The 25,105-nt window shown below is 40.6% G+C and overlaps 1 protein-coding gene across 1 annotated transcript in view; it reads left to right on the forward strand.

Annotated features, from left to right (window-relative positions):
- USP54 (ubiquitin specific peptidase 54) overlaps positions 1-18,164 on the forward strand; it is a gene marked incomplete at its 5' end in the record, with an annotated part of 51,636 nt that extends 33,472 nt beyond the window's left edge. The window contains 9 exons of the mRNA XM_080347863.1: positions 742-881; positions 2,246-2,419; positions 5,351-5,470; positions 6,623-6,815; positions 9,041-10,497; positions 12,821-12,939; positions 14,074-14,214; positions 16,369-16,555; positions 17,292-18,164. Of these exons, the coding sequence (XP_080203989.1) occupies positions 742-881; positions 2,246-2,419; positions 5,351-5,470; positions 6,623-6,815; positions 9,041-10,497; positions 12,821-12,939; positions 14,074-14,214; positions 16,369-16,555; positions 17,292-17,950 (3,190 nt within the window). The 3' untranslated portion in view covers positions 17,951-18,164. The remainder of the gene's footprint in view (positions 1-741; positions 882-2,245; positions 2,420-5,350; positions 5,471-6,622; positions 6,816-9,040; positions 10,498-12,820; positions 12,940-14,073; positions 14,215-16,368; positions 16,556-17,291) is intronic.
- Positions 18,165-25,105: the final 6,941 nt, after the last annotated feature.

The raw sequence follows: 25,105 nt of genomic DNA on the forward strand, positions 1-25,105 counted from the left end.
GTGCAGATTTACTGGGACAGGGGAGAAATAGAAGGGAAAGAGGAACCTTGATTTTGATTCCTTTTCTTGTCGGTACACTGGTAGCTCACTGCTAGCGAGAAGGAAAAGAAATGGGGTTCAGCTGAAGGAGAAATGTTGACTAAAATGATGCATTTGAAATAGTCGTATCCTTAGTCTGTGGTTTAAAAACTCAACTGAAATATCAAACTTTGTGCTTGTCCTTTGAACAGCTCACAGACCTTTTTGTTTCACTTAAAACATTGCTTGATAGAAGTCTGGTACAAAATGAGAAATCAATAGTCTTGTATAGAAATCTTTGTAATTTTCAGTGAGAGTTCATTGAAGTCTTGCATGATACTTGCAATATTTATGCACAAAAGTAAATAGGCAGCACAATGCGTCTCTCATTGGCTTAGGAAGATTCAGGCAATCACAAACTGTTTATGGCTGCAATAGTAGCTTTTCACCTGTAAGATTCTATTGAGAACAGTTATCAGACCATGGTTTTGATATGCATTGCATACTCTCATGAAGGAGATTAGGATTATTGTCCTCCCCCTTGTTAACATTCTCTTCCTCTGTTTCTCACAATATTTTCTTATGGTAGGCTTTTTTTTTTTTTTTTTTTTGAATTAAATTAAAATGCAAGTAAAAATGTATGTGATGATTAAAAAAAGGTAGGTATGATTTATCCTGGAGAGGCTGATAAAGTGGTAAACAGTAATTACTCTCTTCTTGGAGGGATGTTCATATGAAGCGAGCAGGTGGATTGGTTCCTGCCTGGCGTAACATCCCAAAGTCTCACAGCAGCAGCATCTTGGAAGTGGAGTCCATGTCATCAGCTGGGAGCTGGGCAAACAGCCCACACGCTGCTGGAAATGGTAAGATGCATTCCTTCGGTAGCAGTGGATTTGCAAGGTAAATGGTATTGGAGTTCTTTACTTTCTGGATGTTCATCTTCACAGTGAAATTATGAGGAAAGGGGAAAAGAAACATGCAGGAACATAACGCAGTTTTACAAGATATAACTTACAGCTAGGATCTCAAATTTATTTTCACCGGGGGCCTTGTCAGCCTCGCAGTTGCCTTCAAAGAGCCAAATGTAATTTTGGGACTGTATAAATGTGATAGTAGATGGGAGCACAGCAGCTTGATTAGTGTAAGAGTAGTTACACTTATACAGTCCTAAAATTACATTTGGCCCTTTGAAGGCAACTGCGAGGCTGACAAGGCCGCCGGTGAAAATGAGTTGGACACCCCTGACTTAAAGGTGTACCAAAGGGATTTGCAAAAAACTGTGATGAATATTCCTTTTGATAATGTTGCTCCAGCATCTTTTTTGAATGTTGACTTCACTGATTCAGTAAGCTATTTTTAATATTCTTTTTCATAACTCAGTATTCTGCCATCAGTGGGCAATACCTTCCTGAGCATAACTCATAATAACTTAGTAGGATTGACAAGTCCTGAAAAGAAGCTCATAATACTATACAAAGTTCAGAATTCTCAGAAATGAGAATGGATATTTAGAAGATATTTGGGCTTAGGTTGAGCTTTTCTGCAGATATGCATTCTGATTATTATCATTCTGAGCAAATACTCTATTACAGAGAATGTCTGGGAAAGGGAGGAGGGAAGACAGTTTTTGAACACAGGTCATAGTTAAAGTGAGAATGACAACTGATTGATTTCTGCTGTGTTGACTAGGATATTAATATGCTTATTTTCCTTCCATTTTCATGTGCTTATGCAGTTAGATCAAAAAAATCTCAGTTGGGATCCATTTTACTTACTGAAGCTATTGTTCTGGCTAATTTGACACAGCATTATTTACAAATTATAAGCACAGTAAGAAGCTGGAAGATTTCAGCATCAGCTTAGGGTTTTCTCTTCCAATTATTCTCTCTGTTCCTTTTGCTGTTTCTTGGTTCAGTGAATCCAGGAATGGGCTGTGCTGCAGGGGAGCTTGAAGCAATACTGCAGTATTTCTGCCAGTCACTGACACAGAGAAAAGAATTTGAAACCAAATAGCTTGGGCAGGATTCTAAAATCAAAATTTAACAAAACAAAATTTGTGATCTGAAATTCTATGATCTTTGCTTGGTTAGTCTGTTGTTTTCTAATGTTAATTGTATTCTCCATTAATATTTCTTTGTCTTTTAAGGGATGCTTTAAGAGATCCTATTGTTTAAAAAAAAAAAAAAAAGTGGACTTTTGTTGTTGTTCTTTGGCTGTTTTTTGCAAGGTGGAGAGATGTTTGTCCCTTTAAAGAGTGAACTGGATGAACTGCAAGAGGAGGTGGCAAGGAGAGCGCGGGAACAAGAACTACGCAGGAAAAGAGAAAAGGAAATGGAGGCAGCAATGGGCTTTAATCCTCGTCCCAGCAGGTTCATGGATCTAGATGAACTGCAGAATCAGGGTAACCTTTTGAATGCAGTATGTTTAGCAAAATTGTAGTGCTGAAGTTCTTTGAACCTTCAAACTTAATTTCCTATTGTAAGTCCGTTTCTATCTTGCCCCTCTATTATGATTTTAAACCTTCAGTTAGTGAAAGACCATCAATTTCAAACCTGTCGGATGCGAAAAAAATGGTATTTTGACCAAATTCCTTCTTAAATGAGACAACGAAGTAATGCAGAGGATTGTTTTAATATATTTGCACCTTTCTGGTTTTATGTGGCGATATGCACAATTAAGAGTATTGATGTGTAGGTTTAGCTATAAGGCTTCAACCAACATCTTGGGAGTGAGCAGGGCTGGTTGTACCTTTCAGACATCTCAGGTCCATGTGCAGCATAGCTTGTCCATTGTGGCCGTTGTTTTGTTTCTGGTAGCATCGCTGCCCTAAGCAATTCTGCTTGTTCCTGCCTTTGGACTGGCCCCTCTTTCTCCCTGCCCAGCTGTGCAGCCACAAAACAGGGCTGGAAATGAGTAATGTGGCAGGCTTAAGCTGGATCTAACATTGAAAATCAGAGCTGGAGCCAGCATACCTGTCTTTTCTAAGGAAAAAGATTTGGGGGGGAAAAAAAAAAAAGCCAAATACTAAGTTTGATTGTCTTTTCCATGACTCCTCATGTTTCTGGCAGGGCATGACAACCAAAAAGGTTTAAGTGGAAGGATGGGGCTGCAGCAGAGGGAGCTTGGTGACAAGACTCACATGTAGTGCCTTTGTTTTAGCCTTCAATCTCCATCGCCAGTGAGGGCAGTCAGCGGGAAGGTGGAATGAAGTGCACTGACCTAGTGGAGAGCAAAGCCTGAAGCTGGTGGAGCATTTAGCTGGGTGGGTCGGCAGAGCCAAAGAAGGTGTAGTGAGCACCTGTGATCTGATCCCACACATGCGGGACTGGAGCAAGCCCTCTGTGGCCTCCTGTGTTGCTGGGCCTCCCATCCTGCTCACTCAGCCCTGCTGTGAATAGGAGCTGAGGTGCTGGTTTGGTGCTCCAGGCTGGGGGCTGTGCCAGCTTTGGGCACAGCCACTGCTCTGCAGCCCTGCCAGCTGCTTCACCGCCAGAATGTCCCTGTGCCAATGGCCACTGAAAAACATCATCTCTGCGAGAATGTCAGACTGTGGGAATGTTTTTATAATTTTTGCTGACCATCAGCAAGCCACTTAGTTATCCTTTATGATCCTGCCGTGGCCTGCCAGTAACCAGGTGAAAAATTCCGATGTGCCAGGGCAGATGGATACCTTTTTATTAGTGTTTGCTTTTGTAGCATAAATGCTTATGATGTAAAAATTGAAGAGTAAACCTCTGTCATCAAGCATAAGGATGTTGTCTTCTCCACTTCTCCTGCCCCAAAGAAAACAATATTCTCCAAGATCTTACTCCTCTTTGATCTCTATTTGTATTAGTTTGTAGAAGCAAAAATTGCTTAGCTTTTCCTGGTTTAAAAGAAAGAAAACTAGATTAATGCCTAATCAAAACCGACTTGAGTAGAATTTTTGAGAAGTTTAGAGATGTGGGAAAATTTTTGTTTATTCCATTCAAGCCTTTTCCCACCCCAGTCAGAGATGCAATAGCCTAACATTCACAGACTGCTTGGCTGCCCAGAGGCTTCCTTGCACGTAGAACTCCAGAACGCTTGTGACTCATTTCCCTCAAGTAAACTGCTAAATTAATGCAAAGAAAGCTAACTTTAGTATACTGGCCTTGATTACAAGCCTCAGTAGCCTTGATTTTGAAAGTGAATGTGCTGCTTGATTAACTCGCTGCTCTAACAACTTTCACTTCTCTCCGCAGTACTTTATTTTCATGTGAGTTCTTTGGGGTTTATGATATGAGAGAGTTTGTGTTTGCATCTGTGCATGACTGTGTTGGGGAGCAGGCCAGCCCATAGCAAATGTTTTGTAAGTTGAGAAAACATTATTTTTGTTGGCTGATAATCATGCTCTTTACCACAATGACAGAGACATTTCATTTAAAAAAGCCCCACCCATCAACAAAACAAAAAGTCAAGTTTTATTTTCTGTTTCCCCCTCAGTCATTCAAATGTGTACATTTTAGTGCATTACTTGCGTGATACCTAACAGGTGACACCAGGTTGCTTGAGCATTTTCTCCTCTCAGAACTGGATGTTCTGATGCCAACACACAATGTTTCATCTTTCTCTTTTGTGTCCAAGGATGATTTCTCCTTCTCTTGTCCAACATTGTTGTCTAAATTGTTGCAAAAAGAATTCTTGACAATTGTCCCTTTCTTCTCTACTTCTTATACCTGTATTTTTCCCACTAGAAGACTGATGAATTTTCATATTCCATGTCCCTTTCAGCAGTTGAGTGTATGCACTGAACACATTTGCAGAAGTGATTTGTGCAGGGATTTACACTCGCACTGAAGTCTGAGTTTTGTTCCCCAGATGTCTTAGTTGTTTCAGTTTATTTCAATTTTGTATGGAAGTAATTTGACATCTGAAGAAGAGACAGATGATTTTTGGCAGGGGACTTAAGATAAAGTACAAAAAAGCTCTGACTTGCTGTATTTATTTTACTGATATATTGTCGTTTAGATTTAACTCTAAACTTAGATTAATTCCTACCTGGCAGAAGTAATCTGAATTCTGTATTATGTCTGTACCATCTTTTGTACTGATTTAGACTGTTGAAAATAATGTTACCCAGTACAGTTCTCTCAAGTAAACAAAATTTGAGGGAACACATGGTTTTACCATACGGATGTCAAGCATATCGAGGTGTACTTCTGCTTAGGGAAGGTTAGGTGGTGCAGTCTGGGATACGTACAGCCTCTGCGAGACTCCACGTGTGGAAGAATTTGGCAGTCATGAATGGGACAAGGGTAAATGAGGGTTCTGCAATGAATGAAACCAAAATGAAGGGTGCTGCCCATTGCAGGGAGGAGTGATGGCTTTGAGAAGTCGATGCAGGAGGCAGACTCAATCTTTGAAGAGTCGCTGAATCAGGAGCAGAAGGGGGATTGTGCTGCAGCTTTGGCTCTCTGTAACGAAGCTATATGTAAGTAACTTTAACCACCTGAGCTATCGCGCTTTTGACAGTTTACTAATATCATAGGAAAAAAATCTGAAACATTGAGTTGTGTTAAATTGTCAGGTATGGGGATCCAGTTGGTCTTTAGGAATGTGCAGGGACACAGAATCTTTCCTTTTTCAGACATTCCCTTTTGCAGATTTTAGTTCTATCCCTCTTCATCTCTTTTTTTCATGTTTGCGTCCATTTTCGTTGTTCTATCCAGGGCTATGGCAGTAACAGCACAGGGGTGCTGGTGTGCCCTTTTTGGTGCTAAATGGTGCATTTCAGTAAGCACCCATAGGTAACTCCCTCTACCACTTAGTCCTCAATTAACAGTTTTTCCTAGTCTTCAGGCCACATTACAAAGGGCATTAAGCTCCCCTGTTCCTCATGGAGGATGTAGCATAGGAAGAAAGCAGTAGCCTGCTCTTGAGTCCTCTGGATTAACAGAAACGAGCTGTGCTGTACCTGACTTTCATGAAGAAAAAAGCATTAGAACACTGAAGTGCTTTAAATGCATTGTGACCTTTGAGAATGTGCTATGTGATTTCATTTTATTTTCGGTCTTTTTCCATTATGACTGGCTGGCTGTCTCACCCCATGCTCCTCTCTGTCTGTATAGAATGGCTGCAGACAGACTGGGTAGCTCCTGTGCATTTGCATTTAGAAATTGGCTCTTATGGACTGCAGAAGAAGGGGCGCAGCAAACAGCTGCTGTGATAGCTCTCTCAGCTTCCATTCCAGCAAGGATTATGTTGAATCTCAAATCCCAGCTGGGTATTCCTGCACATAAAGGGAGTCCCAGGTATGGAGGATGCAGGAGGGTAGATGACTGAATGAAGCATCAATTTGGTAGGGTTGGAAAGAGCCTGTGTGAAGGAGATGAGAAGTTGGGCTAAAACATGGATAACTTTCATTTTTTTACTTTATTTTGGTTTAGTTTCGATTAATGTGTTTGAACACCTGGCTAAGCTGAATGTGCATTAACGGAAACAACAGCATCCTTGTGAACTCTTTTGTGGCAGTATTTGCATGGTCCATGTTTTATGTTTTTGCTGCATCTTTTTTCTTTTTTTCTTTTTCAATTTTATTCCTTTTTTCTGTTTGTTTTCTGCTATGTTTTCTTTTGCATTTTAGCTAAACTAAGACTTGCCATGCATGATGCCAGCGCTAGCACTCACAGCAGAGCCCTAGTCGATAAGAAGCTGCAAATCAGTATCCGAAAAGCCCGGAGCCTCCAGGATCGCATGCAGCACCAACAGCCATCGCAGCCGCTGCCGCCGCCAACCTGCCACCCACCACAGGGCGGCGCCATGGCCCAGTCTACAAGGTAGTCCAAGTATATTGCCTAGACCCAGCTCTGAGCTGCATCTCTGAGCTGTGCAGCCTGGAAAGAAATAGCAAACTATATATATTCCCCTGGACAGTCCAAATCCTACAGTGTTACTCCCTATTCCTTTTTTCTTTAGGCTTAATTCTTTTATGAGATGGTCAACTACCCCCATTTTTTTAGTTCCCCAGTCTTTACAGCTGAGTTCAACGTGCATGTGTTCAAAATGTGGTCTGTGACAAAGAATTGTAGCAGTCAGTGCTTGACAGCATCAATATTTTATGCACCAAGGGGAAGAATATGATAGACAATAACCTGGCTAAAAAGGGCGGGGTGGCGGTGTTGAATGAAATGTGCAACTATTAAAAATCAAGAGCAGTTTCAAGACTCGGTAAAAGAGAGTACTACAGTAAAAATCTTATTATAATTGCTTTTATTTTGGGAAAAGCAACCAGCATGTTTTAAAGCTCTGTAGCTAGAAAAGTGTCAGGTTCACTGATCTGATCTTTCTAGTCCACTTCTCTAGTAGTGCACTGGTACAACTCTCGGATCCAGATCCTGTCACCTTGACTTCTCTCCCTGATACTGTATCATTCTTCATTTCCTTTCTGTGCTTCCCAGCATCCTGTAGTCTGGCTTAGCAGCCTCTTCAGCGTCTCTTCATGATTCTTTCTTCCATACTGACTTTGACTGTAGCATAATTAACTCCGCTGTAACCGATCCTGTTTTCCTACCCTCTTCAGCATGCAGCTTAATCCTTCCTTACCATGCCATTCCCTCCTAGCACTGGACCATCCCTATCCAGTTCCTAGGCTGTTTCTTGAACTGTTACTTCCCTCTCGCATTTCTTACATGTTGTATTATCAGAAGCTTAGATGAAATATCAGATGAGAATCCTTTTTCCTTTTCTTAAAATGCCACATCCAGCTGTATACTAAAACTCAGTTAATTTGCACACCTGCCAGGCTATAGTTCATAATGTTCTTTTCTTTTGCTGCAGTAGCTGAATTATATGTAATGAGAGCTGATCTTTTTGTCAATCAGGGGTCCATTATATCCTCTTTTACAGAAGAAATGTAGAGCCCCAATTATGCATTTTGGCAGATTCTAAGAAAATGAAAGAAAAGAACTTTCTAAACTAATTTTGTTTAATGCTGGACTTGCTCACTGCTGCTCTTTGAAAAGAACATTACTTTGGCAAAAAGTTATATCCAACCAAATGTTAATATTACAGCCGATGCAAAAAAAAATATTTATAGCCAGAGTTCCATACCTTTGCTTTGATACAAATAACATTGTAGGCAGTACAAAAGTTTGCAATTGTTCACAGACAAGGTCATTCTGCTACACATACCCACTAGGTCTTCATGATAACTTTCATTCTATGCATCTCAAGGAGGAAACAAAGCAATGATGTTATAGTTTCCTTAAGTTCTCTGTTGGAGCTGTTTGTGGCCTGTCATTTTCTCACAGCCACATGGACTTGCAACTGGTTTTCCTCTTTGCACATTAAAATGCTAAATAAATGCAGAAGAATACCGAGGACATGTACAACCCACAGATATAATTGTCCTGCATGGGTGCATAAAAGAATACAAATTGTTTTTAAAAGTATACTTAGGAAACAAATTATTTACAAAATGATAGTTATATATTTAGCTTTAACTTTATTTAATGTGTTAGATAAATATCTCAAACATCAGAATCCAGAGGGGATATAAAAGAAATTTCAACCTGTTCCTTCCATTTGTCAAGTCATTCTTCATGAAGCTGCCTGGAGAGAGGTGACCTTATGGAAATATTGTCAGTTGACGTTCAGATCATGAACGTGTCCAAAGCATTTTGAAAAATATCTGAGATGTTCATGTTGGAAACAGTTGTTTTATATAAATGCTATTTTTACTATTCTTATAGTTATCCCTATGCACACTCTGTCTGCTGGCTAAAGTGCCCAGGGTGCTGTACAAGAATACTTTGAGCCTAACTGTAGCAAAATGCTCTTAAAAGTATGAAATTGATTCAGTAGATCAGTTATAGTAGGAAATCAGGGTTAGAAGCAAAGGATTAACATGTATGTATCTGCTGAATTAATGTAAATTCTTCAACAGAATACAGTTAACAAAGAAATTGTGTTGAGGTATATGTCACCTAGTGCAAGTTCTGCACCCTATGGATAAACGTAAGCAATGAGTACTGCTAATCATTTATCCTTCTGTGTGTTTTAGTGAACAGACTGGCCCGCTCCAAGTACTGCTGAGCCAGGAGTTACCACTGGAACCCAACAAAGAAGTGGAATTTGGGTCCAGTTCTTTCTTCCACCCACCTGCTTCCTGCCATGAATTGCACTCATCATTATATCCAGAGTCTTCCTCCTTGCCCCCTTCTGAAAGCAATCCATCCAACAGGATCTCTCCAAACTTCCAGTCTGCTTCTGCTGATTTTCATGACCAAGTTCCCTCTTTTCCCTATAGGCCAGGGTTGGCAGAGAGGTCTGCAAGAACTGAGAAGGATGCCCACCACAGTGTGGAATTTGCTGACACCACATCCACAGGGCCAAAAGACTATAGGGAATGCTGCAGTAGCAGCAAGTTAGAAGAGGTTCATAACATAATGCCCATTCTCACACCTCAGTACAAATCCAAGGCTAACACAGTAAACTCTGGGTCTTTGCCTGCACTGTTTCCTTGTCCACATCCGCCACAAGCAGCATCTCCTGAAAAGGACAGCCAGCACAGTCCTTGTTCCAAACTTGCAAGCTCTCCGGTGCGGCCCAGCATTGATCATTTAGGGGACAATCATCCAATGACCCCTGCAACTTCATCCCCTACACGGCAGTGCTCCTTGGATCCTTTGCAGAAAACAAATAAGTACTCCAGAGCAAACAACCATGAAATTTTATTACCCTCACAGGATGAATATGGCACAGCAGAAGGTTGCAAATCTGAGGGTTTTAGTACAAAGGGACATGTTCGCTCCTTGGCAGAGCAGTTTCAGAAAATGCATGCAGTCTCCCAGAGAAAAGGTACTCATGAAAAAGGCTGGATTGCTGCAGTGTGTCAGGATGAGAAGTCTCCAAAGTTAACACAAAAATCTTTCATCAACTCTTCATCCTCTGGTTACAGACAGCTTATCCATCAAAACCAAGAGAACAAAAACCAGTCTTCTGAAAAATCACACTCAACTGTGGATATTAGGGATGGGGTAGTTTCTTTGGAGAGTTTTAGTGCCCAAAATGTTGCTTCTAAGAGTATTTGTTCTCCCAGTGAAGAGCTGTGTAGAAGAGGTGGACAGAATATAGCAGACCCTGCACCCTACCTGGAAAGGCACTGTCGTGACGGTGGAATGAAACAGGTGGATGATGGAGCTACTAGTAGCATGGTTGCCTCTATGCCTGTGGACTGTTGGGTGGATAATGTTACTAGGTATTACAGTTCTCAGAAGGCTAATAAGAATACTGAATGGCTTCCTGTACCTGGGAGGAGTCCATCCCTTTCTGATCAGAGAGCAGTTGGAGATGACTTGAGCAGGATCCCAGTGCATCTGCATCCGCAGTGGAATCAAGACACAGAACAGGAGCTCTCAGAACTGGAATCCCTCTATCAGACTAGTCTGCAGGCATCTCAGGCCACTAGGTCTTTCTTGGGAAGACAGGACAGTGCTAGGTATCCATTTGACCAATCAGGTAAGAATGATGCAGCTGTTTTTCTTGGTTGACCTACCTATGTACTCCAATATAGGTGAAGGTGTGTTTTCCAGTCAATTTAGTTAGATGGGCATGAATTTGTGCACAGATGGAGAAAGATTTGGCTTGCAGACTCTGAAAACTTTCTAACCACATAGGTAGAGAAGCAGCGGGACAGCACTGCCTGGGGAGGCTGCAGAGTAGCTGTTGGTCTTGGCAAACAGAGAGCAACATCTGTTAAGAGTAACATAGAAATAATTGATCATGTTTTCAAGTAGGGAGCTAGCTGCTTAGGTCAGGCTGCTGAATTTTGCTGTTTGAAAATCCTGCATCACCTCTGGAATTTATTAAAATGTTTATATGCTTGAAGTTTATGTTCTCTATATTTGTGAATTTTACCTGATTGTATTGTACTTGAGAATTTAGTGTGTACCTGGTTGAGGGGAAAAACTTTTAAGTGTTTCCAGATCTATGAAGGCTGAAGTCGTGTTTTGCTAAGGACTGCCTGCTTTAAGTTCTGGAAAATTATGTATGAAAGCAGCACAGGGGGTACATGATCTGCACTAAGATCCTTGGCACCTTGTGGATTGCAAATGAACAGATTCTGTTGCTCTTGGTGATACCATCCAGCTGTTGGTGGAGACATTCCATTAGAGTCTGATGACAGCAGTCTGGTTCCACTTAAACTGATCTAATCTCTCGCCTGAGATAGGGCAACACTGATTCTCTGCTTCGCACAAGTGAAGGAAATTTCTTTACGATCTGTGTCATAGCAGTAGAGCTAAAAATTTTCTGGTCTATTACAAAGCAGCCTGAAACTTGATGGGTACCAAAGTGGTATGTATATATGTGATATATAGTGCAATACATACACAAACAGGTTTTCCCCTGCCCAGCACCAATGGAGGGAGAGCCTCCATTGTTCCTGACAAATCAAGCCTGGCTGTAACTGGAGTGAATACTGCAATAAACTCTTGAACAGGTTTTTATTCAACAGCTTGAGTTTTCTATGAAACTGTCTTGTCTTGTACTCTACTGGCAGACCAGATGACACATCCAAAGATGGCTATTCCCCATTTGTTGTCCCTTGGTTTTCTTTCAGAGTTAGGCAAGATCTGACCTCACACCCTTGCAGATACTCTCTTGCAAGGGCTTGAATCAGAAGGTCTTGTGTTTGCACTTAGCTTACTGATTTTTCGAAGCTATTTCTGGAAATCTAACAGCCTAAAGCTGAGTTGCTGTAGTGTTAGCTAGAGCTTCAGAGTTCTGTCATCAAGTGCCTTATTTCTTATGCTGACACTTCTCTTGCCTGTTTTCCTGCTACATGTATGAGGGATATGAGGTATGAATATTCTTCTAAAGTGGAGTTTGTGTTTGAGATCTTCACTTCTGGTTTGCTGTGACTTTCAGATGTTTCTTCCAAAGTTCTACAAATTCTCTATAGAAAAAAAGAGGTTGAACCAGTGGTTGAAAATCACCTGAGTGGGACTAGGACAGCCCATTCTCACTTTTAACTTGGATTACCTATTCATTTTCAAATGCCCTTTAAGCTTTCTGCCCCATATCAGCTGGTTTTGTCAGACCTTTGCATTCAGAGTCATGGTGAAAATGCCTCTGTTCCATTACTGGAGCTTTACAACAGAGATTAAAGGAAAGACCTGATCCTCCAAATGCCACCTCAATGCAGAAGATAGGTTGTTACCAGCACATCACCTTTTGTTCTTTATAGAGAGATTCTGTGTGACTGTTTTCATTAGGCCATTGATCTGCCTGTCTATTCCATGAGAAATTTTAGAATTATAACTGGTGGGGATTGCACTGAAGTGAAGCAACTGTAGCAATCCTTGTTTAAAATTACACTTTTAGCTATTTAACTAGCACAACAAATGGCTGACAAACTGTAGCATTGGTAGGAACAAGGTGAATGTGTGGGGAACTTGAAGCTTGTTTATCCCAAGGAACTTCAGTAAATTGCTCCTGGTCACTGATTTCCTGTCCCTTTAGGCCCCCTAAGCTATCTCACCTCTGTATCAGACAAGTGCTGGTGTGCAGTTAAACCGTTTAACTCTTAACTAGTTCAATTGACTGCACCCCAGAAGCCCGCAAAAGAGCAAATGAAACAGATGTGAGTGTGCTGAGACTCTTCCCTTGAAAATGCTGGGAGGTAGCTTATGTATTAATGCTCAAAGGATCTCTGACTTCTAGTTCTGTGTGTATAGTCTGTCTGTCTATGCTGGAGTCAGATCTCAGACCTAAGATAGTCAGAAATATGCAATAACATGCAATCAAGCCTTGAACTCAATCACACCATTTTCCTTCCCAGTCTCTGTGAACATGAATGCGAGGAAGCTGCATGCTACAGCTGGCATGGATCTCTCGAAAACCCCAACAGCGGAGATCGAGCGCAGTCTGTGTGGATCCACTGTCTCTTCTGTCTCCAAGGTGAGATGCTGTTACTTAAGATGTGCTAGAGAGGGAAGGGCTTGGCCTGTGCAAGTGATATAATTTACAGTGGGAGAAGTGGAATATATGATGAAAAAGGTGCTGGGGTCATTGACACTAATGTTACAGAGAATTTTAAGTGCAGTCTATCTCAAGATGAATCAGGTAAACAATGAGTGACTCATGCTGCATGCAGTCGGCATGCAAATTATCTAAATTCTGACTTTGAGGAATATAACCCTGAAGACTTTAAGATGTAGTCTCTTTGAACATATCAACATGAACCACCTTGCATCACAACTTAGGATAACTGCTTCTTGATGTTGTCACTTGCAGGGGCACAGGCTTTTTTTTCTTCTTCTTTTTTTTTTTTTTACTGTGTCACTACATATTTTGAAAGGAGGGATAATTTGTTTATTGCCAGGGTTTGTAGTTGGCTGCCTCAGAGTGCGAGAAGGTGCTTTTGCTTTCCTTTTTTTTTTTTGAGGAGGAACTGTTTAAATAACTGGCAGTTACGTATCAGTGCCTGGATATGAAAACATTGATATTTTCAAGGGGAAATGACATTTCTTATAATACTTCTATACTCATTAAAGAGAGCTTAAATGGTCTTGCTTATACAGAACAGAGGAAAAGAAAGAAGGACCTTGCTAATATAAGATTAACTAGTATCGGGCACGCATCAAATAACGCTAGGTATTTTTTGCTTATGAGAAGGTTGTAGTGCTGTAGCATAGGGTGCCTGTCAGCTGCAGCCATGATTATTTCTATGGGGACAGTGATGCCTGTAGCAGCAGTCAGTCCTTGGGTAGGTTCATCCCAGTGGAGACTTTTGTCCTGGCTTTAGGTATTTATAAAAGAATGAATCTCACTTAAACAAATAAATCAGTGTACTTTTACTAAAGCAAGAAAGAGTATAAGGGATAGCATTTTTAATCACCAGATCTGAACAGAACCATTTGCTTTAAGTTTTTAAGGTAATACCTTAATGAATTATTTCAAAAAAGAAAAGGTCATGGAGTTTCATTGAAGTGTAAGTAGTCTGTTAGATTGATATTGACCTCTTCCCTATAATTATTATACAGAACTGGTATTATGGAGAACCTTTTCTGAAATGTGTGATATTGTCTCCAGGTCACATGTACCAGAGAACATAGCAGGGAGCCAGAAGAGGAGGAAATGTACAGTGCAGAGAATTTCCGTCGCATTGCTCGCAGTCTCAGTGGGACAGTCATCTCAAACAGAGAAGAGACCTTGGTCTCTTCTCACAGTTTTGTAAGTAGAGTGATGTGCAGCTTTCCACAGAGCTATTGTCTGTGTGCAGGGTTGCTGTTTTCACTGTCTGCATTTAGTAGTTAACAAACAAGACACGGGACAACTGAATAATAAGCCATTATGAAAGCCTGTCTTTGTGAATTTTTGTTCTCTTTTTGGAAGAAGAATGAGCTTTTATTGAAGTAACAAAGCCATCTTCTTCAGGAGTCATTGCAGAGTAGTACCTGCTGTAGCTGGTAAGCGTGTGAGCTAATATTACTTGCTGGTATACAAAAATATCCAGTATAAACATTTTTTTCAGTATTTTCAAGAAAGTTTCTGTCACCGTTTAATGCAGAATGACAATAAACCATGGCAGATGCTTTCTGTTAACCCCCTTCACCTCAGCGCCACCCCCCCCACCTCCACCCCAAGGAAAAGCAATAGCAGAAAAAGAGACAGACTTGCAAGTGGGGAAAAAAGTTTAAAATGCTTTACTAATGCTACTAATAAAATTGAGAAAATAATAAAAAATATACAAAACCAATCTTGAATTTCCCAGCACAGCTCAGCGCTGGCTGCTCTGGCGGCTGCAGGGCAGGCACCCAGAGGCCCCAGGCTGGGCTCTGCAGCAAACCGGAACTGGATTCAGGGATGCAGGGTCTGTCACTAGGCCTGAGATCGCAAGGACAGCAGGCTGGGTCCTCCCCAGATGCCGGCCATAGTCAAAGAGAGCGAGACCCTCGTGATTTCCCACCTTTATATGATGTATGACGTGGATGGGATGGAATACTTAGTTGGTCAGTTTTAGCCACCTGTTCTGTTCACCCCCCCTTGCAAATACGCATCTCTCACTTATGAGACATAGATTTTATCAGTATTTTGCATTCTATTGCTATGTTTTCAGCTACTGTCTGCAAAAGCAAGCAGCCAAATTCAGAGAAGTGCAGTTACTTAGAAGAACTTAGCTGAAAGGAAAATTCACTGGAAGAGAAACTGGTCTTGCTTTTAACAAAATCAGGACAGCTTCTAATACACCTATGATTTTAAGAAGATACCACTAGCCATGCTCTTTTATCAATATATTCAGCAAGCAGCATTTTTAGAGAGTAAAATAAGCATAAAGGAGAGACAATTCAAGACTTGGTACATGAAATACAGCCAGTTACACACAAGTAATAAATTTAAAAAAAAAAATCTATTTTTATATTTTCTCTCTTGTTATCACAGTATCACAGTATGTTTGGGATTGGAAGGGACCCCAAAAGATCATCTCTCTGTTAAGTAATCTTAGGTGCAAGTTAAAACTGCCAGTGGGGAAAACAGTAACAGATTATTGTTGGTGTTTTGCAACATGGCCAGTAGTAATGTGAAGGTTTGGCTTAGACTGAAATTTTTGTGAACTGTGCTTAATTTTGATTTGAAACCAACTGCATAATGTGTCAAAGAGCGTCAGTTGCAAAATCAGCTTTAGTTGAGGCCTTTAACACATACGTGGAGGTACTGACAGAAGCAATTAAAAACTGCTAGCTGTCCAACACCCCCCTCTCTGCTGAAGGTTTTTATCCCTGCAATAGAAGCAGTTGGTAAGATGGCTGGCTGTCACCAGTCTTCAAGGTTGTCACTGGGCTCAAGCCCGTGATGGTTTGTTATTGTGCCATTCAGCCAACCCTTCTTTTGGGGTAGGTACCTCCTGACAGAGGAAGGTGGTACAGCACTGGTAAATACTTCAACTGCAACAGGTAAATCTGATCTTTGTCTGGAATCAGAGCTTTCAGTAAAGCCTGCAAGAAAATACAAAGGAAGGATCAGCAATACCGTTCTATAATCCATGGCTTGTGTAGTGTGGTGGTTCCAGTGCTGACTGGTCTGCTATGGTTCTGTGGGTTTGGTTTGTGAGCCAAACCTCCATGAGTGGTTACTGTTTGTTTCCGCTTTCTCTCCTTGGTATATTTCCAGTCAAATGATCCTCCTATGTAGCCCCCCACAGCAGTAAGCACCTTACTGGATTGATGCAGTTTTTATTTGTATTTCTTTTTCACACATAGATGCATGTTTTTGTTCCAGTGACTCATCCCTTTCCGTGGAGCAACACCATCTTTGCTTGATTCAACTCGACTCTGTGTTTACTCATCGTTTTATGTTCTTTTCTTCTCCTTTCTCATTTTATAAAAGGAAGCACCAAATGCGAGGAAAATGCCACTGGACACCAGCCACCGTTCTTCCAGCTCCACTTCCCTTCCTTTCCCCCATGATCCTCCTGTGTTTCCCTTTGATCCCCAGCACAACCCAAACCAGGTGCAGCACCTACCCCATGATGTACTGATGCCCAGCATGGTGGGCAAGGCACGTAAACCGTCAGGTAATCACAGGACTTTTCGTCCTCCTTCATGATCAGAAATATTGCTGAAATACAACTCTTCAGATCTTGTCTTTTATAATGATGTTTCACCATCTGAGTTCCTCCCAAAATCTGGAAGAATAAATCACCCTGTTTTTCTTCTTCTCTGCCCTTTTGAGTTGTTCCATGAGTCTTTGCTAAGTGGACATAAAAAAGGGCAAAATCTTTATGGAAACAGTATGATGACTTTATATAAAACCATATGCATATTTTTGTGAAGTATTTTTAAAAGAAAATACTTTCTGTAAAAGTAGCAGTAAGACCACCACCTTGTTTTCATGTATGAGAATAATACCATAAGCTACTCGTTCTAGAAAATCACGCATGTAACTGTGCCAACAGAAGTAAGTAATTCCTGCATGAGAATTATTTTCCCTGTGACAGCCATCAAAACCAGTTTGATCCACCAGCCCTGAAATCTTTTGTTGGGCTCCTCCTTGGTAACACAAGGGCTATTAAAGAAATCTGAAGTTTGTGACAGCAGCTGTGGTAGGATAAGGAGGAAATGCAGTGAGGAAAGTGAATGCTAGAAAGGATACAGCTAGCTTTTATTCAGAATTGCATGTCAACCAGTAACTGGATGGACTTGTGATTTTGTTTTTCCTCTGACCCCTGTTGCCCACAGCTGAAAGTTCCAAGAGAATGAAACAAAAAACACAGCTAAGCAAACCCTTCTTTTTTTTTTTCTTCCCCCTAGGAGATCAGAAGAACATCATCCAGAAACTTTTGGTTGTGCCTGACAGGGGTGAAGCTTTCCAAGGTGAAGACTACCCAGGTGTGGCACTGAGCTATGGGAGTCTCCCTTGTGCACCCAAAGGCACCCTCTCCCAGGGGCAAAAGCCTCTTGTTAACCCGCATTTAGGAGGTGGAGCATCAAGTGTCTCCGGCTGTTGGCTGGACACAAGCTACCCCACCAGGCAAACAGCCACGTTACCAGATAAACTAACAATGCTCTGGGGGAAACATGCTGGCCAGCAAGGCAAGAGTTTACAGGAAGGCTTCCTCCAGCAGCCTTCGCAACATCAAATGCACGAATCTTACGCCACAAGTTGCAGGCTACTGGCCAGTGCAGACTACAGCACTTTACGAATACCACGTGAGCCTTCTTGGGATCCCGGTGCCTCCCAAGGTTGTCCTGTGCCACCTTCATGTGTTAAGGCCCCGGGTCCAAGGAGAGTCGATATGCCCCCAGAAGAAGACTGGCGACAGAACAGCTACACCCCTCAGCCCAGCAGAAGGCGAATGCTGCCAACGCATGTGATGGGTGGGACTTTTTCTTCTGTTTCGGAGGCACGCAGAAATATGCTGGCTCGAGCAGCAGCAGCTACTGGAACCATGCAAAATAGTGGCTGGTGAGATCCCATCCACTCCATGTGCCCTAATAAACTGCTCTGTGAACAGACCGTAGCTGTTGCCAGAGCATACATTACATGGAGACAGCAAACTCTTGCAATCAGTTATCTGTGCCAGTTTTGTCTTAAAATGTAGCTATACCATATGTGGAAACTAATTGCACTGTGTTTCGTTTCTGACACTACTGAACTGCTGTCTGGATGGAGAATCTTAGCTGTTCCAGTCCTGGCCTCTCCTAGCAAAAAAGTGCTATAGGAATGGTGAGCTTCAGGGGCATTGGTTTACGGGTAAGTTCAGAAGTATGCGCATGTTTTGAAGGAAGATGGCCACTAACAAAAAGACATTTTTAAGGACTCTTTCATGAAATGTAGCTTTGGTAATTTCTTCACATAAAAAACCCAGTCCTTTTGTTTTTCTCTCCTTCCTCTCTCCTGTTCCTTGCTAGGGGAAAAAAAACAACTGTCCCACGTGCCAGGTTGCAGTAAATGTGCACTTGGCAGGCTGGCAGTTAGAAAAGCAAACCCAGTTTTCAGTTTGCTGAGATCTCAGGCAGAGGTCACAGCTGTAGTTGCTGCTGAGGAAGTGGCAGGGAGACACTGTTCATCAGTAAACCTGAATTTTTCCCACTTCCTTATGGCAAACTAACAATGCTTCAAACAGGAAAGACTGTTAATGCTGCACGCTTAATTACACCAATGTAAACACAGAATAAGTTTAACTATTTTAGTGTCAAACATACTTGCTTTTGTAAGTATTTTTCAAATAAATCTATGAAAATAGTTCTATTTACCTGACTGTGTATGAGCTTTCTTTGCTATTTGGCTTTGCTCATCCTTTGGCCTGAAACTGCTCATTTATTTTCTTATACATGAACACACATGAGTAAACTGTTTCTTCTAGTTCATTAACAAAGTTTATGTAGTATTTAGTTAGATTGGAGGACATGTCTAATTTTGTCCCTGTATTTGATGTGTTTTATCACTACTCTGTGCTTAACTTTCCCCTCATAACAAACAGTAATTAACAGCGTCCTTTGAAACGTATTTTGAGACTTCTTTGGATTGAAAACTGCAGAATCTGTGCAAGATGGTAATGTATGCAGACAGGACGCTTATACAAAAAGTCATTAGAAATTATCGGTGTACCGAGAAGTGTCATTTAATGAGAGCTACAGTCCTGCTCTTGCAAATGCATTCAAGTGTGGTGGCTGGGACTGTTCAAACACGCCGAGGGCTCTGGAACTGCTGATCCGGTGAGCAGGAGCATGGCCGGGCAGCGAAGGTCCAGGCTGCCCTTTGTTGCGAGCGGCTCCTGGGAACCTGCGCCCACCTGCGCGCTGCTGAGGGGCTTCCTTTGAACTCCACCTTTGGCAGCGCAGTGCTTGATGGAATTTCACCAGGTTTTGCTGTTTATTCTGAGACTGAGTTTCATTCATTTTAATAAATGTCATTTCTCACTTTCTTGTTTATAAATAATTGCTCTGACATCTGTTGTTGTTACAGGCACGTCTCTGCATCATACTAAATTGTGTTTTGCATTTGGAATTGTGTTGCACACTTTGTATGTAACTGTCCTCACTAGCTGTGGTTACCAGAAGAAAGCGCTGTCCCACCCCTTCATCCCCAAAAAGCCCTACCGACTTTTTGCTTTTTCACCTAATTGTTTTGCCAGCTTAATGACATCAAAGTTTCATCAGTACTGATTTTTTACTAATTTTCTAAATATAAACCAGTGGAGTATTATTTACTGTAACAGCTATTTGATTAACATTTCTGAACAGATAGGGAATTGTTAGTCCCTCTGGCTGCACATGGACACACCATAGCCAACTGCGAAGATTCTAGCCATAGAAATTACGATTTTAGGAAGCGTGTGCAATGCAGAGGTGGATATTTTGATAGAAACATTCCTGTTGCGGTTCTCTCTCTCTCTCTCTCATTCATTGTTAGAACAATATTATTGGAGTGGAGGGAACATGGGCAGAGCAGCCCTTATGTTTTCAGCCTATTTTTACTTTCAGCAGTTGGAGAAAGTTACAGGATGCAAATGAGGATGTGGATGAGTATTTTGACACTTTGTGTGACTAGAGCTCTAAAAAATCCAGGTTGCAGAGTGAGGCTTAAGTAGTCTTGAACTCGATTACCTAAAAAAAAATAATCTGCCAAAATAAAGTACAGAGTCCACTCTTCAAGAATCAGTATGGAGTATGAAGCATGCTTAGATTTATTTTTTATTTATTTATTTTAATCCTAGCTACCAGGATGAAGTACAATTCCATAAAGCTCTGCAGAATAATCCTAGGTTGATGCAACTCATTTTAATCATGGGTGGTATCCAGTTTTTCTTTACAGAGGGAACTGTTGTTTTTATTCCATCATCATGGTTCTATCTACCAGGTTTCAAAACCGATTTGTAAATGTCCTATGTATATTAATTAACTCAAGCAGAGGCCTGAAGAGGAAAAGATGGGACGTAACCTCTGAAATATCTTCATACCAACCAGTATGTTGGTATATCAGAACAGAAACAAACTGAAGTAGATTGAGCAATATATTTAACATGGTAGAAAATGTGAAGCTGGAAAAATTCCTTTACTTCATCTGTAGCTTGTGCCCGCAAGTCTTAGTGTGGTTAGTAAATTAATATTTACCTTGTAATTAATTAGACTAACTGCTAACTTGTCTCTTCAATGGTATATACTGGCTATTTAAACCCTAGAAAAATAAATTATGTATTAGTTTAAAACTCATTAAAGTTTGCTGTTGCCTATAAGAAGGGTGAGGAGAGAGCTTCCACAAGGAATTCAGCAGCTATTTTGGAAGAGTCTTTGCTCTTAGAGTTTATAAAGCTTGTAAGCTTTGATGCAACATAACCAGGGCTTGCTCTGTAAATTACCTGTCACTGGCTGCAGAGTAGGTTGATGGGTGGAATTAAGTAAAATGAAACCCCCACATGCTCAAATTTAAGTTTTGAAGTAATTTCAGTTCTCCTAAAAACAAAGTGATCTGTCATTGTGTTTGTAATAGGTGTTCAGATCCAGCTACGTAGGGAGCAAAAAAAAAAGCAATAATAATAGTAACTTGGTGTTCTAGCAGTAGCAAATTTGTGTAAATATAATCCTTCTGCATATGGAAAAGGAACTACCGAACACAGTTCCTTCTCTTGAAGACAAGAGTTTGTGCACGCTGTTTATGGAAATCCCACTCAGACCTGCTGAGCAGCAGGTTTGTTCAAATGGAGCGTGTGCTGGAGTGTGCAGCACCAGTGAGTTAGCCAAGATGTGCTCTGCTTTACAGAAATGAGCCACAAAAGTGCAAGGTAAGTGCCCTGGCCTTCCTAAACAAAGCCTGCTGCACCCCCATTAAAAACACAGGCAGTTAGGGAAGAGGGAAGGAACTGTCTTGCTGATGTTTTCCATGATTGCCAGCAGTGCTGGAATTGGCTTCCCAGTGGTGCTTGGGGAAGGATGTGTAAAGCGCAGGCAGGATTCCAGATAACTGGCAGTCATGCAGGTTGTGGATCTCATGTCATTTGTGTCCAGGGCTGAAGTGCTGGGAGAAGGAGAAAAGCAAAAGACAGGAGTGAGAGGGTGGATTGGAGTAGGAAGAAACAGACAAATATATGAAAAAGAAAAATTGAAAGAATATGTATGCATTACATCTTTTCACTCAAAGAACACGGTAATTGGTCTGTCTGAATTTTCTTTCTCTTTTAATGGATAAATTCCTGTGCAGAGATAGTTGTCAGCACCAGTCTGCCTCTGAAGCTGTTGAGAGGGGAAGATGGACTGATGTAGGGAGCAGGCAATGTTCTTTATAGGAATCCTAATGTTCATGCCATGGTAAATGAAACTGTGCGGAAATACTTCCATACCACTACTATATGTATAAATAGACAGACATTGGGCAAAGAGCATAGGTTAAGTGAGTATATATGCCAGCTGGGGCAAGATAAAAATATGCTTGGGTTTTACAAATACCTCACTTATGTTAGATACGTTCTGGAGTCTCCTTCCACTGTGCTGTCTCCCATTTGGCACTATGGGTGGGAAAAGGCACAAATGTGAGATTTTCATCCCTCTGTGCTCCCTGTTTCTAGCATTTTATTACTGCACAGTCCAGAATCTTTTCAAGCCTACTTAGGTATCTGTAACGCTCCTTTTATGGTAGTTCTTCCACCATTACTATCACTGATAGTTACCCTTAAAGCTTCAGAAAATGTTTTAGAAAAAGCTTTTTAGATTAATGAGTTGGGTTTTTCTTGCACTACTGCTGAAATTATTTTCTATAATATCTGCATCGTTCTTCTAATTCATTTGAGGACTTTTTTAATCATTTAAAACAACAAAAAATTAGGAAATGTTTTCAAGATTGCTGTTTGATTAATGGAAAATTGCCAACAAAGATCAACCATACAGTCATTTCAGAACACTGAATGTATTTGCTAGCATATTTATGGAAGCAGGTGCAAATGGATGAGTTCAGCTGAAGAAACTTAAGCTTCCTTATTGGCATCAACAGAATTGGTTTAGTATTCATTCTTGAGTGAGTAAGCACTGACTATACTCATGAATAAGATCATCAAGTGTCTATTTGTGAACTAATTTATATTAGATTTATTGAAGAATGGTTATCTTGAGTTTGGGATGGCCCAGTCCCAGATGATTCACCAGAGAATCATAGCCTTGAGAAGCTTTATGTGTGTATATAGAACTAATCAAAACAAGTTTAAACATAAATACATGAGTACAATGAAGCTGCACTTCAGTAATAAATCTATGAATCATTTCATATTGTTCAACTTTAGTGTAAACTTTTTACTACTCAAAGTGATTTTGATGGCAGTCCGGGGTGTTATCTATCATTCCAAGTTTTTATTACTCAACATTTATACCAGTTAATTCTTATGTGACAGTTAATTCAGGGTGTTGCAGGCATAGAACTCTTGAACTGTTGTTTATTCAAAAACAAACAAAAGACCCACACTCAACATTGTCTTAAGTGGCTTAAAGCACATTGAAGCATGAGCATGTTAACATGCAATTTCTACTATGTGAAAAGTAAACAGTAGTTGAACACAAGCAACTTGCTTTGACTTACAAATCTTGACTTACCTTGAATTACTTGGCTGGAATGCTGCACATAAGGCTAATTTAACTAATGAATGTGTATTTATACTTCTCATCTGACAAGGTATTAGTTGTAAGATAGGTATAAGCTCTGATGCTAGGCTATACAGTATGCCATTTGAAAATCTCTGGGTTCTGTTTGCTGTGGAGCTTTATGTTTTATTGCTTGAAAATAATTTGCTTTCAAATTCCTGTAGTTCCAATAAGCATAATATATTTCAGCTTTTTGTAAAGCTTCAGATTGACATTTTTTTTTAAGATATAAAATATGTCCATCAAATGCAAGTTAACATTATACCATTAAGTCCGCTACATGTTTTTAGAAATCAATTATATATTTTTAAGTACATTTGAGAAGAAATAACTGATTGTTCATGACCCTATATATTCATAATTCCTAATTGGATTTAATAATGCATGAATTTTGCCATTTGCTTTGGTAGTTCAGTTAATTTCTTCAGATACATGGAAAAAACCAAACAACTTAGTTGATGGTGAGGAACCGTTTTGGTTGACTGCCCTTAGAGGCTTGAAAGAAGCCATTTAATATAGCAAAGATGAGAGTCAGGTGTTTATGATACTTTACTCATCTGAAGAGGGAGAGGAAGGTATGTGTGTAGGAGACAACCAGTTTTTACAATGAACTACAGATCTGAACACAAGGATGTATTTCATGTGAAGAGCTGAGATGCACAGACCAAAGAAGAAATTTATAATGTCTCATAGTTCATGAGGGGGAATGCTGATGTCTCTCCAGTGCTTTTATAACTGTCTAGTTGCATATAAAGTTACTGGGACAAAATATGTAGTAGAAAAGCTTTCTAATCCTTATGTGGGATTACTTTGGGATATCCTTTTCTGCATTCATTTAATTATTAGTAATGACCTCAGTTTTGCCCAGTTATGAGGAACCCTAAGCTATCCAGTCCCAATGGAACAGTTAATTGCTATTAATACTTGATGGTGTTTGGTCTCAGTAGCTTGGTAAAAGGATGCAGAGGGTAGGTTGGAAGTGTAGTTACACTTCAGGCATCCAGTAATGATGGCCAGATGTGTTTGTGAGAAAAGAATGCATGTGCTCGTCAGCAACTGAGTCATCAGATCTCTGCCCTTTGTGGGCTTGTTCCCCCCACAGCTCACTTCAAAATTGCTTAATGTGATTTCTGTGATCTGTGGGACATTGTGTTAATGGATTGACATGCTTCATACAAGTTAGGTAAAAACAAGAAACAAACAAAAAACCCCACACCGTTTCACATCCTAGTTCCTGTTATAGAGCAATAAGGTCATTGTTTGTTAACGAGGTCCTATACATAGACCTGCTTACCTTGAATACTTTGTCGGTTAAGTGTCTTGCTTTTGGGAGCTCTGAGAGTAGAGAAAACACAAAGGAGGGCAGCAAAAAGCAGACTGAACCCAATTTTTAGAGTGAGTAGAGGTGACTGGATCATAGTCTATTAATATCATCAAGGTAGTAAGATAAATTAAGAGAGGGAATTGCCTGGTCTCAGATGGCAGGAGAAAGAGCAATTGCTTAAGGCTAAGGAAGGAAAAGTTTGAACTAGATAATAATGGTGGGGGGAAGAATGCTTTAAGCAGAGCAATTGAGTGGTGTTTTGAGGAATGTGAGGAAGAGTTTGAGGTAGGATTGCTCCAGAGGTGTGAGATGTAAATTAGAGATGTGGCTGATAGGTTTTGGTATGAAAAAATCACCTAAAATTTAAGAGTTGGGCTAAGTGGCACAGGCTGGCTTGCCTTAGCCTCTTTCTTGCAGTTGTAATATGACGCAAGGAATGACTGTGGCCTTGGCTAGCTTTTTAAATGTAGTGTCTACTTCCACAGCCTGTTCGTAGAATTTATTGGGGAATGAGGGAAATGTGCACAGGAAGGGAGTGTAACAGGACAGAACTGCAGTGGTCAGATAGCTTGGAATTTATACCAGCAACTGTCTGATAATTTGTTGTGGGCTTTTTCTGTTTTAAAGTCAGTGCAGCTTCACAGTACTGGGTAACACTGGCAACTAACGTATT

Source organism: Nesoenas mayeri (genome assembly GCF_963082525.1).
Source record: "Nesoenas mayeri genome assembly, chromosome: 7".
In the NCBI taxonomy this organism is placed as follows: Eukaryota; Metazoa; Chordata; class Aves; order Columbiformes; family Columbidae; genus Nesoenas; species Nesoenas mayeri.